Source organism: Phoca vitulina, unplaced genomic scaffold (assembly GCF_004348235.1).
Source record: "Phoca vitulina isolate PV1807 unplaced genomic scaffold, GSC_HSeal_1.0 scaffold103, whole genome shotgun sequence".
Taxonomy (NCBI): Eukaryota; Metazoa; Chordata; class Mammalia; order Carnivora; family Phocidae; genus Phoca; species Phoca vitulina.
This window is the reverse complement of record NW_022589806.1, coordinates 66,348-82,582: the sequence shown is the minus strand read 5'-3', so window position 1 is coordinate 82,582 and position 16,235 is coordinate 66,348. Positions and strand designations below refer to the sequence as shown.

At 37.1% G+C, this 16,235-nt stretch overlaps 1 protein-coding gene across 1 annotated transcript in view; it reads left to right on the top strand.

Annotated features, from left to right (window-relative positions):
• Nucleotides 1-9,154, top strand: part of NRK (Nik related kinase) — a 134,419-nt gene extending 125,265 nt beyond the window's left edge. Inside the window, exons 28-29 of the mRNA XM_032397776.1 lie at nucleotides 7,004-7,143; nucleotides 9,059-9,154. Of these exons, the coding sequence (XP_032253667.1) occupies nucleotides 7,004-7,143; nucleotides 9,059-9,154 (236 nt within the window). The remainder of the gene's footprint in view (nucleotides 1-7,003; nucleotides 7,144-9,058) is intronic.
• Nucleotides 9,155-16,235: the final 7,081 nt, after the last annotated feature.

The window sequence follows — 16,235 nt, the reverse complement described above, 5'->3', positions numbered from 1 at the left end:
AAAAAATCAACTTAAAAGTTAAACATTTAATGATAATACTGCTCCCTGTGTCAGAAAATACCTTACAGCACCAGAGAGTATATGGCTATTTACATAATTAGGTTTTCTGCTTTAAGGCAATTCTCATATTTTTTTTTAAATATTTTATTTATTTATTTGACAGAGAGAGACAGTGAGAGAGGGAACACAAGCAGGCAGAGTGGGAGAGGGAGAAGCAGGCTCCCCGCTGAACAGAGAGCCCGATGCGGGGCTCGATCCCAGGACCCTGGGATCATGACCTGAGCCGAAGGCAGACGCCTAACGATTGAGCCACCCAGGCGCCCCTGTCATATTTTTTTTTTTTTAATTGAAGTATAGTTCACATGCAATGTTATATTAGTTTCAGGTATACAGCATGGTGATTTTATAATTCTATATTACTCAGTGCCCACCACGATAAGTGTAGTCACTATCTGTCAACATCCAATTGTCATAATCTTTATTGTCACCACATAGGTGACACAGGGTCCAAAAGTTAAAATCTTTTTTTAATTTTTTTAAATTTTACTATGTTATGTTAGTCACCATACAATACATCATTAGTTTTTGATGTGATGATCCACGATCCATTATTTTCGTATAATACCCAGTGATCCATGCAGTATGTGCCCTCCTTAATACTCATCACCGGGCTAACCAATCCCCGCACCACCCTCCCCTCTACAACCCTGTTTGTTTCTCAGAGTCCATAGTCTCTCATGGTTCATCTCTCCCTCCGATTTCCGCCCCCTTCATTTTTCCCTTCCTTCTCCTAGTGTCCTCCATGCTATTCCTAATGTTCCACAAATAAGTGAAACCATATGATAATTGACTTTCTCTGCTTGACTTATTTCACTTAGCATAATCTCCTCCAGTCCCATTCATGTTGATGTAAAAGTTGGGTATTCATCCTTTCTGGTGGCTGAGTAATATTCCATTATATATATGGACCACATCTTTATCCATTCATCTGTTGAAGGGCATCTGGGCTCTTTCCACAGTTTGGCTGTTGCTGCTATGAACATTGGGGTGCATATGGCCCTTCTTTTCACTAATCTGTGTCTTTGGAGTAAATACCCAAGAGTGCAATTGCTGGACCATAGGGTAGCTCTATTTTTAATTTTTTGAGGAACATCCACATTGTTTTCCAAAGGGGCTGTACCAACTTGCATTCCCACCAACAGTGTAAGAGGGTTCCCCTTTCTCCACAACCTCTCCAGCATTTGTTGTTTCTTGCCCTGTCCATTTTTGCCATTCTAACTGGTGTAAGGTGGTATCTCAGTGTGGTTTTAATTTCGATTTCCCTGATGGCTAATGATGATGAACATTTTTTCATGTGTCTGTTAGCCATTTGTATGTCTTCTTCAGAGAAGTGTCTTTTCATGTCTTCTGCCCATTTTTTGACTTGATTATTTGTTTTTTGGGTGTTGAGTTTGAGAAGTTCTTTATAGATCTTGGATACCAGCCCTTTATCTGTAGTGTCATTTGCAAATATCTTCTCCCATTCTGTGGGTTGCCTCCTTGTTTTGTTGACTGTTTCCTTTGCTGTGCAGAAGCTTTTGATCTTGATGAAGTCCCAAAAGTTCATTTTCGCGTTTGTTTCACTAGCTTTTGGAGATGAATCTTGAAAGAAGTTGCTGTGGCCGATGTCAAAGAGGTTACTGCCTATGTTCTCCTCTAGGATTTTGATGGATTCCTGTCTCACATTGAGGTCTTTCATCCATTTTGAGATTATCTTTGTGTATGGTGTTAGAGAATGGCGAGTTTCATTCTCCTGCATGTGGCTGTCCAATTTTCCCAGCACCATTTATTGAAGATACTGTCTTTTTTCCATTGCATATTTTTTCCTGCTTTGTTGAAGATTATTTGACCATGGAGTTGAGGGTCCATATCTGGGCTCTCTATTCTGTTCCATTGGTCTATATGTCTGTTTTTGTGCCAGTACCATGCTGTCTTGGTGATCACTGCTTTGTAATATAGCTTGAAATCGGGCAGCGTGATGCCCCCAGCTTTATTTTTCTTTTTCAACATTTCCTTGGCGATTTGGGGTCTTTTCTGATTCCATACAAATTTTAGGATTGTTTGTTCCAGCACTTTGAAAAATGTCATTGGAATTTTGACTGGGATGGCATTGAAGGTATAGATTGCTCTGGGTAGCATAGACATTTTAACAATGTTTATTCTTCCGATCCATGAGCATCGAATATTTTTCCATCTTTTTGTGTCTTCTTCAATTTCTTTCATGAGTGTTCTGTAGTTCCTAGAGTATAGATCCTTTACCTCTTTGGTTAGGTTTATTCCAAGGTATCTTATGGTTTTTGGTGCTATTGTAAATGGAATCATTTCTCTAATTTCTCTTTCTACAAATGCATTGTTAGTGTATAAGAAAGCAACTGATTTCTGTGCATTGATTTTGTATCCTGCCACATTACGGAATTGCTGGATGAGTTCTAGTAATTTGGGGGTGGAGTCTTTTGGGTTTTCCACATAAAGTATCATGTCGTCTGTGAAAAGAGAGAGTTTGACTTCTTCTTTGCCAATTTGAATACCTTTTATTTATTTTTGTTGTCTGCTGTTGCTAAGACTTCTAGTACTATGTTGAACAGTAGTGGTGAGAGTGGGCATCCTGGATGTGTTCCTGATCTTAAGGGAAAGGCTCTCAGGTTTTTCCCATTGAGGATGATATTTGCTGTGGGTTTTTTCATAGATTGATTTTATGAACTTGAGGAATATTCCCTCTATCCCTATACTCTGAAGAGTTTTAATCAGGAAAGGATGCTGTAGTTTGTCAAATGCTTTTTCTGCATCAATTGAGAGGACCCTATGGTTCTTCTGTCTCCTCTTATTAATGTGTTCTATCACATTGATTGATTTGAGAATGTTGAACCACCCTTGCATCCCGGGGATAAATCCCACTTGTTTCTGGTGGATGATCCTTTTAATGTATTGTTGGATCCTATTAGCTAGGATTTTGTTGAGGATTTTGGAATCCATGTTCATCAGGGATATCAGTCTGAAATTCTCCTTTTTGATGGGGTCTTTGCCTGGTTTGGGGATTAAGGTCATGCTGACCTCATAGAATGAGTCTGGAAGCTTTCCTTCTGTTTCTAATTTTTGAAACATCTTCAGTGGAATAGGTATTATTTCTTCTTTGAATGTTTGGTAGAATTCCCCAGGGAATCCATCAGGCCCTGGACTCTTGTTTTTTGGGAGGTTTTTGATCACTGCTTCAATCTCATTACTGGTTATTGGCCTATTGAGGTTGTCAATTTCTTCCTGTTTCAGTCTTGGCAGCTTATAGGTTTCCAGAAAGGCATCCATTTCATCCAGATTGCTCAGCTTATTGGCTTATAGTTGTTGATAATAATTTCTAATAATTGTTTCTATTTCCTAGCTGTTAGTCCTGATCTCTCCCCTTTCATTTATAATTTTATTAATTTGGGTCCTTTCTCTTTTCTTTCGGATAAGTCTGGCAAGTGGTTTATCGATCATACGAATTCTTTCAAAGAACCAACTTGTAGTTTCATTGATCTGATATACTGTGTTTCTGGTTTCTAATTCATTGATCTCTGCTCTAATCTGAATTATTTCTCTTCTAATGTGTGGCTTAGGCATCGTTTGTTGCTTTTTCTCTAGTTCTTTAAGGTGTAGAGTTAGTTGGTGAATTCGGGATTTTTCTCTTTTTTTAGTGAGGCTTGGATGGCTATGTATTTCCCCCTTAGGACCGCCTTTGCAGTATCCCATAGGTTTTGGACCGATGTGTTTTTGTTCTCATTGGTTTCCATGAATTGTTTAAGTTCTTCTTTGATTTCCTGGTTGACCCATTCTTGAGCGGAGTGGTCATTAGCTTCCAAGTGTTTGAATTTCTGCCAAATTTTTTCTTGTGATTGAGTTCCAGTTTTAAAGCATTGTGGTCTGAGAATATGCAGGGAATAATCTCAGTCTTTTGGTATTGGTTGAGACCTGATTTGTGACCCAGTATGTGTTCTATTCTGGAGAAAGTTCCATGTGCACTCGAGAAGAATGAGTATTCTGTTGTTTTAGGGTGGAATGTTCTATATATATCTATGAGGTCCATCTGGTCCAGTGTGTCATTCAAAGCTCTTGTTTCTTTGTTGATTTTCTGCTTAGATGATCTGTCCATTGCTGAGAGTGGAGTATTGAGGTCTTCTACAATTAATGTATTATTATCAATATGATTCTTTATTTTGGTTAACAGTTGGCTTATGTAGATGGCTGTTCCCATGTTGGGGGCGTAGATATTTACAACTGTTAGATCTTCTTGTTGGATAGACCCTTTAAAAATGATATAGTGTCCTTCTGTGTCTCTAACTACAGTCTTTAGTTTAAAATCTAATTTGTGTGATATAAGAATTGCTAGCCCAGCTTTCTTTTGAAGTCCGCTGGCATGGAAGATGCATCTCCATCCCTTCACTTTCAGTCTGGATGTATCTTTAGGTTCAAAATGAGTTTCTTGTAAACAGCATATGGATGGGTCCTGTCTTTTTATCCAATCTGCAACTCTGTGCCGTTTTATGGGAGCATTTAGGCCATTCACATTGAGAGTGATTATTGAAAGATAGGAATTAATTGTCATCATGTTGCCTGTGAAGACGTTGTTTTTATAGATTGTCCCTGTAAATTTCTGTTATATCACTCTTGGGGTCTTTCTCCTTTTATAGAACCCCCCTTAATATCTCTTGCAGGGCCAGCTTAGTTGTCACATATTCTTTCAATTTCTGCCAGTCTTGGAACCTCTGCATCTCTCCATCCATTCTAAATGACAGCCTTGCCAGATAAAGTATTCTTGGCTGCATGTTCTTCTCGTTTAGTACCCTGAATATGTCTTGCCAGGCCTTTCTGGCTTGCCAGGTCTCTGTGGATAGTTCTGACGTTATTCTGATGTTCCTCCCTCTGTACATAAGGAATCTCTTCCCCCTAACTGCCCTTAAGATGGTTTCCTTGGTTCTAAGATTTGCAAGTTTTACTATTACATGCAGGGGTGTTGGCCTGTTTTTCTTGATCTTGGGAGGGGTCCTCTCTGCCCCTAGAACAAGAATGTTTGTTTCATTCCCCAGATTAGGGTAGTTCTCAGCTCCGATTTGCTCAAATACATCTTCTAGTCCTCCCTCTCTCTCCACTCCCTCCGGGATTCCAGTAATTCTGACACTGGAATGCTTCATGGTGTCACTTATTTCTCTGATTCTATTTTCATGGATTCTGAGTTGTTTTTCCCTGGCCTCCTCTTTTCCCTTTTTATCTATTATATTGTCTTCCAGGTCACTGATTCGTTCTTCTTCTTCACTTACCCTAGCTGTTAGATTATCTAGATTAGATTGGATCTCATTGATAGCGTTTTTAAGTTCTGCCACTTCAGCTTTCATTTCTGCCCTTAGAGACTCTATGTTGCCATTAATCGATTTCTCCATTCTAGCTATTGTCTTCACAATTGCGAGCCTGAATTCCATCTCCGACATCTTGGTTATATCTGCATCCATTTGTTAATCTATGGCATAAGTCATAATCTCTGAGTCTTTCCTATTTTGGGTGTTCCTCCTCCTAGTCATTCTGTGATGGGTGGTTGAGGGAATGTATAGAGTCCAAATTATTGACCAGAACCCAAGCTAGATGCACCTGTTTTCTAGGGACCTTAGGGTTGCTGGCCTCTTTTTTTCTCAGCCTGTCTTCTGAGGGAGGGGCCTGCCGCACTGTTACTCAGGAAACCCTGTTTGGGCAGAGTTGCCCTGCCCCGCTGTGGCGGGGCATGGGCTCAGTGGGAACCAGTTTTTTGGGCTTTTGTTCTCTGGCGGCTTTTCGTGTCTCTTCCAAGAGTCAGAGCAGAAGAGACCGTTTCCAACCCTCTGCCTCAGAGCAGAGAGTTCGCAGTCTGTTCTTCAGTGAGCTCTCCAGGCCACACTGTCTGTTTCTGTCCGTGCTGCTATAAACTGCAGCGTCCTGGGTTGTGCGCCCCTCAGCAGTGCTCCCAGTCCTGCCTCCAGCTCGGGCATGTCTCTGCCCTTTGTGCTTCTAAAACTGCCAGCCACTCCCAGTTCGCAGGCGCGACCCCGCAGCTCCGGGTTTCCTTCCCCCAGGCTCCCCTAAAGTCCTTTCCAGACGCTACCGGTCTGCGAGTCTGTGCCCCATCCCCAGCGCGAGGCTGTCGCTCACTGGCGGTGTAGGATCCCCACAGCCAGGCTCCCTCCCACTGCCGTTTATCCTCCAATATCTGCCCGTGGAATCACGGCTCCCCGCTTCGTACCTCAAAACCAACCGCCTGCGATATTCTGTTTGTAGAGATCCAGATCTTCTTACATCTCATGCTGATTTCGTGGGTGCTCAGAGTGGTCTGGTAGATATCCAGCTCAATTCCAGGGACTAGTTGAAATAGGGTCCCCTACTCCTCTGCCATCTTTTCTCCCAAAAGTTAAAATCTTAATAAAATTCCCTCAGTCAGACTCAGCCTAAACAGCATCAAATTAGGTTTAGTTCTGTTTATAATGTGGTCATTCATTGACTTGCATTAGAGTTGCTAAAGTCATTATCTGAGCAAGTCATTCTTAACAGTTTTAATTTTGAAGTTAATCAGGTTGTTATGTATGTCACTTGAGCACAAATACTAACTCCTATGAAATGCTTTACCTCAACTAAACTGGAAAACAAAAAATGGCTGTCGGTAGATTTTACTTTCTACAAATAAGATAGAATTAATGCTTAGCTTTTTCTGTGGTATTAGAGAATGGGAATACAAAAACTAATTAAGATCTAGTTATTCAACATTGATCACAATTGTAACAGTAGATAGCCTGCTTAAATACCACTGCTGAGCAGCATAATGACCAAATGACTATAGAAGGAGGAAAAACAGAATGTGTTTACCTGAACTGTAATAATGAGCCTCTTAATAATAAAATGTTGACTGTGGTTATAATTTGCTATTAGTAATAGAAAAATCTGTATTTTTCTGATTTTTACATTTTTATTGTAGCTTTTGAATGTACACAGCGAACCACAGGATGGGGCCAAAAGGCCATCGAAGTCCGCTCTTTGCAATCAAGGGTTCTGGAAAGTGAACTGAAGCGCAGGTCAATTAAGAAGCTGAGATTTCTGTGTACCCGAGGTGACAAGGTATTGTTTATGTCTCCCCATTATAGCAAAAATAAAGCAGGCAATGAAAATTAAGAAAATCCTTTTCTTTCTGGCCATAAATATATTTATGATATAATTCCCAAATTGGCAAACTATTGATAAAAACAATTTTTCATTTTGTAGTAGTAATAACCCATTTTACAGGAAAGAAAATTAATATTGAGATTTGTCAATTATTTGTGTAATGCGATCAATTTAACAACCAATTCAGATAGTTTAAATGGAATATATGCATTGTATAAAATCATTATAGTCTCTACATACTATGAGAAATAATAGCATGAAAAAATAATCCTAATAAAACTAGGAAACATCCACATTTTGAAGAGATTGCAGAGGATTCAAATTAATATCAGAAAAACCAGGGTAAAGCATTGTGCATGAAGGAAAAGTACTGGTTTGCAATATGAAGGGATATCATGGGAAGAACCAGTGTTCAACGTCAGATAGACTTAGCATGGAGTCCCGGCTCTGCCACCTAATGAGGTGTAAGAACCTGGAAGTTTGATTAATCTTGAGTCTTAGCTCCTTCATCTCAAAAATGAAAATATTAATAACTCTTCTGGTAACAATTTTGAAAATTAATGATAATGTGTATATAGTAAGCATCTCACAGAGTGCCTGGCACATAAAGTGTGTTAAGTCAAGGGCAGCTAGTGTTATCATCATCATCATCATCATCATCATCAATGTCCAAACCCTTTTTAGTATATTCATTGTGGATGTGGAAAGTCTTAGTCCTAACAAGGAGGCCTCTGTTTGCTATTTATGTTCATGTTCTGTTTTAATTTTCTTTAAGGCACAGAACATATTCATAAGACATGTTCCTCTCTAAGCTGGTTAGTTTAACTCATAATACCAATCTATTGATGTCAGTCCATTCCACTGAAATAGAAAATCCCCCAACAAGTAAAAAATTTCAGTGGCCACTTAAACACCAGCAACAATGGTGAACAACATTGAATAATTTAATCATTTCCTTATATTAAAAGTAAAGCACTGTGAATTGTGTAAGACTGTTGAATCACAGACCTGTACCTCTGAAACAAATAATACATTATATGTTAAAAAAAAGAAGATAGTAGGAAGGGAGAAATGAAGGGGGGGAATCAGAGGGGGAGATGAACCATGAGAGACTATGGACTCTGAGAAACAAACTGAGAGTTTTAGAGGGGAGGATGGTGGGGGGATGGGTTAGCCCAGTGATGGGTATTAAGGAGGGCACCTATTGAATGGAGCACTGGGTGTTATACACAAACAGCGAATCATGGAACACTACATCAAAAACTAATGCTGTAATGTATGGTGAATAACATAACATAATAAAATAAAAAAAAAGTAAAGCCAACTTGAGTAAAAGTAGATTTTTTTTTTTAAAGATTTTATTTATTTATTTGACAGAGAGAGACACAGCGAGAGAGGGAACACAAGTAGGGGGAGAGGGAGAGGGAGAAGCAGGCTTCCCGCCGAGCAGGGAGCCCGATGTGGGACTCGATCCCAGGACACTGGGATCATGACCCAAGCCGAAGGCAGACGCCCAACGACTGAGCCAACCAGGCGCCCTAAAAGTAGATTTTTTTAAAGTGAAGGGAATCCTTAAACAAAACCAATCAAGAATATCAGCAGATGAATTCCACAACAAAACTTAATTTTATTTAAACCATATGAAGTACAATTATATAGAATATGGTAAAAGATTGTTTTTTAATATATAATTCAGACTCCATACCAATTTAAAGTCTTGTTCTTTCTGTAAATCCTGTTCAGTAAATAGTATGGCTTAATATTTTAATTGGTTGATGTGGAATAATTGAAATTATAATTGTATCTGTCAAATATCAGGTTACAATATATTAAATATTTACTGATGGTGTCTCTTTCTCTCTTTTTAAAGCTATTCTTTACCTCTACCCTGCGTAATCGCCACAGCCGGGTTTACTTCATGACCCTTGGAAAACTTGAAGAGCTCCAAAGCAATTATGGTGTTTAAAAGGTTCCAATGATTTATTACATTTACAAACATCATAAATATGCAATTTGTATCTTAAAATTTCTGAGATTAAATGAGCATTCAGTTTTATTGTTAGGGAAAAATTAAATCAGATACTTTACTTTTAATGTAGCACAAAATAGTTCTAATGAGAAATGCAGCTTTATATATAAAATTAACTATAGCAAGCTCTATGTACTCCAATGGTGTACAATATCTTTTGCACAAATTTTGTAACTTTTGTTACTGTGAATTCAAATATTACTCTTTGGACAGTTTGGACAGTATCTATATTCAGATTTTATTACATGGAGTAAAGAAACCTGTAATGAGTTAGTTTCCAAATAACTTTCAAAATAATTGGCCCTGAATGAGGTTTTTCAGAAAAAAATAAAAATAACAACAAACTATATGCACATTTGCAAAGTCATATAAAGAACCAAAGTTTAGATTATTAAATGAAAATATTAAGGACTATGCTATAAACCAGACTAAGGCTGAACAACCTGCATGCCTGGAGAAAACTACAGGGATAGAGGGGAAAAGGTCACCCGTTATTGTTCCTTGAAATTTAAGCCCCCAGTCAACAACCAGTTGTGTTTTTTTCATACCATGTTAAGCTGGTTTCCTCCTGATAAGGAGGAAGAAAGTCTTAGATGCTTGCTTTTCCCCCAGAAGCCCTGAAGATGTGCAATAGCTGTTTAAAAAAAAAAAACACCAAATAATACACTTGCAAGCCTGAATACAGGACTGAACTCCTGTATACATGTACTGTAGAATGAGTTTTTTTTAAATACTTTAAAGTAGGCGTCAAATTCTAACCCCCAAAGACAGATTGGTTGATTTATCAAAATTATTATCTGGCCAACAGTGGGACCATCAGACAACATTGAATATTTTCCCAATCCCAGATTAAATTATATAAAAGTTTCCCCCAGTTATAAACAAAAAGAACAAAATATAACAACAAAAACCTTGGCTGCTAATACTTATGTTTTTACTATTTCTATTTCTGTAAAATCAGAAATTAACCTAAAAGTGACAAGTTGGAACTTAATGTTTAGGGAAAAAAAGAAAGAAAAGAAAGGAAAGGAAGGAAGGAAGGAAGGAAGGAAGGAAGGAAGGAAGGAAGGAAGAAATATTTTGAAAAAAAGTACAACTTTCATCAAATTTAGAGTAGTGAAAATCATGCTAGTCCATCACCCAATATGTTATAGACGCCATAGATAGGTGGTGTTTGGTCACCTATGGTAACTGCTACCTGGTGAAAAGCATAATTTCTGCATATCCATCCTCAATACCATGGTTAGTTCTGGGGCAATAGAGAAGCAACAGAACTACCACAAAGTATACCTCAGTATAATCCCTCTAGTTCTGCTTCGGAAGTATGAAGACAGTGCTAGTGGGATAATAATTTTCAAACTACCTGGTTAACCAAAATACAAAAGCAGCTGACTATATGTGATTTCATGATAGCACATTATTTCTTGACACCTTGGTGCCAAGAATGAAGATTTGGATTTTCCTAACAACTTATATCAAGAGTGTAGTAGCTCAAAATGAGAATTTAGGAGAACCTGAATCCATGAATTAAAGAAATAAATGTGATTCACATTTCTGTTACTGTGACACAATAATGTGATCCTAAAACTGGCTTATCCTTGAGTGTTTACAACTCGAATGACTTTTTAAATGCAGTAGTTTAAAGAGAAAACAAACATTTATGTCAAATTATTTCCTTAGAAGTAGTCTTCATTATTATAAATTTGTACACCAAAAAGCCATGGGGAACTTTGTGCAAGTACCTCATTGCTGAGCAAATGGAGCTTGCTATGTTTGAATTTCAGAAAATTTTCTCATTTAAGTAGTGTGTAGAATCAAGTCTTTTAAGAATTCATTTTTTTCCTTCATAATATTTACTCAAAGTTAAGATTCAAAAATAAGTTTTATCTTAAAATCATATTTTTAAGGCAGTAAGACAGTAAACTATTTTAGGAAGTCAACTCCCATTGTGCTTTGTGGCTGTTATTCTAGTAAACAGAGACCATAGTGAACTGAATCTACAGAGATGTCCCAAAGTAAACAAACAAGAAAAATTGCAGATGTGTAACTGAGCTTTAAAGGATGAGGTATTCATGAAGAAAGAGAGCTGGGCACATATCATGAAGGGAGGTTGAAATCTTGGGTAGCCCAAAAGAAAGGATTGAAAATATTTAAAGTGGTTCATGGGTAATGAATATTTCCAATTTTGATGTTATTCCATCTGGAATTTTTATATCCTTTGCCAGCTGAAACAAAGTGAAGGGACAATTAAATTTCATAGTCAGTGCACAATAATAGAAGAAATTATATCTATACCTCACTTTGTAGATCAGCACCTGGAAGCCCCAGCTCTTTACAGAAGCAATGAAGGGGGACTCCTGACCAGAAATTCCCCTAGCATTGTGCTTGAAAGCATGAAAGTTCTAGCACGTTCTGAGTAGCAGTGGGACAGAATACAGTTTTATTTTAGCGTACTTTAGTTTTTTCACTAAAGCCCTTGTCCAAAATAAAAGGCACTGTTGGAAATATTTGAAAACTAGAAAATGATGTATGAAAAGGGTTTTACAAGAAAAGCTCTGAGTGATTAGATCTGTTGAAGTAAGCTAAAATAGTAGGAAAGGATAATCATTTAGATAGTAAAATAGGCAAAGCAGAAATCACACATGTGCATATACACACATGTATGCATACATAGATACAAACCGTTAGAATGCATAACTTTTAATATTTTCAGTGCTACCAGTTTCTAGAGAAAATAATCACTAGATGTTTTCTGCCAGAACTCATTTAATTGAAACAGTTTTCATAAAACTAGGAATAATGCCACATGCATTCAATGGGATCTTTAAAAGCTCTTCAATTCTTTTTAAAAATGTGCCTATTTAAATCAATTTGTATTCAATCTGTGCTTTAACTTTAAAAATTATTGAAATAATCTTTGAGACTGTTAATTGTTTCATCAGAAAATCTGCAATGAACCATTGTTCAACCTCTAAAAATAAACATTTTAAAAATTCTTGAATGATATCAGTATTTGAAATATGTTTGTCAAAATGCCTCAGAATTAGGATTCATTCAGGGAATATTCATTTAAAGTATGTAATAAGGCACTGATTGGAAAGTATTAGGGGTTTTGCTTGTTGTTCCATTAAGAATTCTGGCTAAGGAGGGTTATATTGATATGACTAAAATTTTTCTAGGTACAATGGTAGAATTAGAAACTGATTAATTTTCCTCAAAATATGTGGGACTTTACACAGACACACAGCATCACACAGCATGGGTAAAACTCAAGGAAATTTTAATCTGACTCCCTTCCCATCCCACCCCAGTGTCCTGAAGTCCAGTGAAGAAGTAAGAGGAGAAAGCTTATCCAAAGAGAGGAGTAAAAGTTTTATAGTTTCTTAGCATTCAAGAAAAGGTTTAGTGCTGGCTGATGGTTGAAAATGGAAGTTGGAATAATTATGGCAGGTTATCAAGGAAGCTGAGTCCTTCATTTGGGAAGAGAAGAGGAATGACACTTCTCTCAGCAGATCACAGACTCATTAGAGGCATGACCCCATGAGTATTCTATTGTTTCAGAACATTCTGGAGAGAAGTTTATCAAGCTTTCACATTAGGGCCAGCTAAATTTGGTCCTAATTTGTCAAGTGTGGTAAGGCATCCATGAGTTGGGTTACCTGGACATGACAAGCTCATCCAGGCTTTTAGAGTCTAAATTCAAAGTGCTTCTATGATCAAATTGACTCATTTAGCTTAATATATAGAGCCCACAGACTTCAACTATTTTAAGGGGCAGTGAGCCAAGGAATAAAAATAGCATCACAGATTGGAGTTAGCATGGGCAGGGTGATGACCCAAGGCTGAAAGAGGGCATTATCCTAGGAACGCTTTACCAAAGCATAGGGACAGAGTAGGTCATGAGTAGAAGTTGCTATCAGTAACTTTATCATTCTCAAATGGAGCAGTGGGTTTACAGACTCCAATACTACAAATCTATTAACTGAACCTTTTCCAACATTATGATTTCCAGTATAATAGCACCTGTTTATTTACAGGGCCTTTGGCCATCACTTAAGAATACTCAGGTTCCTGAAGATAATAAAGCCATTGAGTATAGCTACTCTTTAATTCCAAAAATTGAGTAGAAGGTAGCTAATGAATTAAAGGCCAAATATGTTTCAGAAAACATTGTCATATATCATGTTTTATGTTGTTCACAACCATTTCAACTGATAAAAATATAGTTCCTGAGGGAGTAAAATTTATTCTATATGGATTTATATTTTTAGAAGCTAGTCCACACCCTACTTTGTAGATGAATACAAAATCAGGTTGGGGATTAACTTTCTCTAATAGCTTTGCCACCCTATATGTCAAAGTGCCTTGTTTGGTGCTTATCATACAGCAAAGACATAAAACATGAGTTGAAAATGAGAAATGTACTTTTTTTTTGCCTTGATTGTCCTTTGCTATTTTATTTACAACAGTTTAAAATTAAAATTCACATACCCATTTGTTTCATCAAAGTACCATCTGTGTCTGGTGATCAAAGAGTAATGACCTATTTTGGGTAATTTCAAATGATTTTACCCTACAAACCTGAAATTAAACAAAGAATAGGTCAAAATAAAATTAAAATTAAAATTGTCTTCTCAAGTTTTGTTAAATTTTATTTTTTGGAGTTTTATTTTTTTATTTTTTGTTTTTTATTTAAGTATAATTCAGGTACAGTGTTATATTAGTTTCAGGTATACAATGCAGTGATTCAGCAATTCTGTACATTACTCAGTACTCATCACAGTAAGTGTACTCTTAATCCCCTTTATTACACCCATACCCACCCCCAGCATTACTTTAAAAGCAACACATGAGAGGCCACTATGCCTCTTTAGTAATTACCCAAAGGTCATGAGTAATGACAAAGATTGTTTAATAACATAAAAATAGTACATAAGCCATTCAACTGGCTGTTTTGCACAAACATTTGTTTTGAATGTAGTTCTTTTTCACAAGATTGACTCTATGTTATATCATCTTGAGACATATTTAAGGGTCATCAAAACTTATCAATATACTTTTTGATCCCAAAATTTTAAGTTATGTTCTCGAAGATATATATCAGATTCCAGGCATTCCCTGAAGGTACGTTTTGAGCAGATGGAGTGTATCTGACTTGCAGGTGGACAGATAGCCATTAAAATGCATGCCAAATGGGACCATCTTTCCAAAAGTCTAAAGGAAAACATGCAACACCATGAAGTTGAGTCTTACAAGTCAAGAGAGTCAGAAATGAATACAATAAATTTCAAAGCAAATTAGACTACTCACAAAGCTAGAAAAACAATCCTAAAATTTGTATGGAACCACAAAAGACCCCAAGTAGTCAAAGCAAACTTGAAAAAGAAAGCAAAGCTGGAGACATCACAATTCCAGACTTCAAGTTATATTAGTGATGAAAAATCCTCTCTCTACTAAAATTAGTACTATATGACAGACTGGGAAAATAAGTGCTTCATTTGAAAAAAAAATGGGCAGAAGACATGAACAGATATTTCTCCAAAGACATTCAGATGGCCAACAGACACATGAAAAGATGTTCAACATTACTCATCATCAAGGGAATGCAAATCAAAACTACAATGAGATATACCACCTCACACCTGTCAGAATAACTAAAATCAAAAGGAGAAGAAACAAGTGTTAGTGTGGATAGAGAGAAAAAGGAACCATCTTGCACTTTTGGTGGGAATTCAAACTGGTGCAGCCACTGTGGAAAATGGTATGGAAGGTCCTCAAAACATTAGAAGATAGAACTACCCAACAATCCAGTAATTGCACTACTTGGTATTTATCCCAAAATACAAAAACACTAATTCGAAGGGATAAATACACTCCTAAGTTTATAGCAGCATTATTTATAATAGGCAAGATGTGGAACCAAGGTTAAAAAGATGTGAGATACACACACACACACACTGGAATATTATTCAGCCACAAAAAAGAATGAAACCTTGCCATTTGCAACAACATGGATGGAGCTAGAGAGTATAATGTTAAGCGAAATAAGTCAGTCAGAGAAAGGCAAATACCATTTGATTTCACTCATATGTGGGATTTAAGAAACAAAACAAATGAGCAAAGGAAAAAAAATAGAGAGAAACCAAGAAATAGACTCTTAACTATAGAGAACAAAGTAATGGTTACCAAAAGGAAGGTGGGTGGGTGGGGATGGGTTGAAATAGGTGATGGGGATTAAAGAGTACAATTATGATGAGTACCCAGTAATGTAGAGAATTGTTGAATTACTGCATTGTATGCTGGAAACTAATATAACACTGTATGTTAACTATACTGGATTTAAAATTAAAAACTTAATTGGGGTGCCTGGGTGGCTCAGTCGGTTTAGCATCTGCCTTCAGCTCAGGTCATGATCTCAGGGTCCTGGGATCAAACCCCACATTGGGCTCTCTGCTCAGCAGTAAGTCTGCTTCTCCCCTCTCCCTCTGTGATCTCTCTTGCTTTCACTCTCTCTCAAGTAAATAAATAATCTATTTTTTAAAAAACTTAATTAAGAAAAACTTATATCCGAAAATATAAAACATATTTGTGAATTTTACTCCACAAACTTGAATGTGCAAAAACCAAAACAAACAAACGAGAAAACAAAAAAATGGTTATTTGAACTCCAGCTCATCCCATCAATCTAAGAGGAAATTTATTCTTAATCATTATTTGGACTTTCCTCATTCATCCATTAAGGTCGTACAAATGTCTAGGGGAATCATAAAATTGAGGGATACTCCCATTGGTTTACACTAGTCAATATTGATATTGCTCATTTAGTCCCTTGTAGTGACTCTGATACTTTTGTGTTATGTCTGGCCATGGAAATCTTAGGCAAAGCAGGGAGTCCAGATAACTTGGGTTATATCTACTGTGGTCACACTACTTCCCTGGGTGCTGAGTGGGCATGAGTCCCTGCTGTTTTAGTAACCTGAATTCCTTATACCCTTCCTACTCCTGATGAATCTCTTTC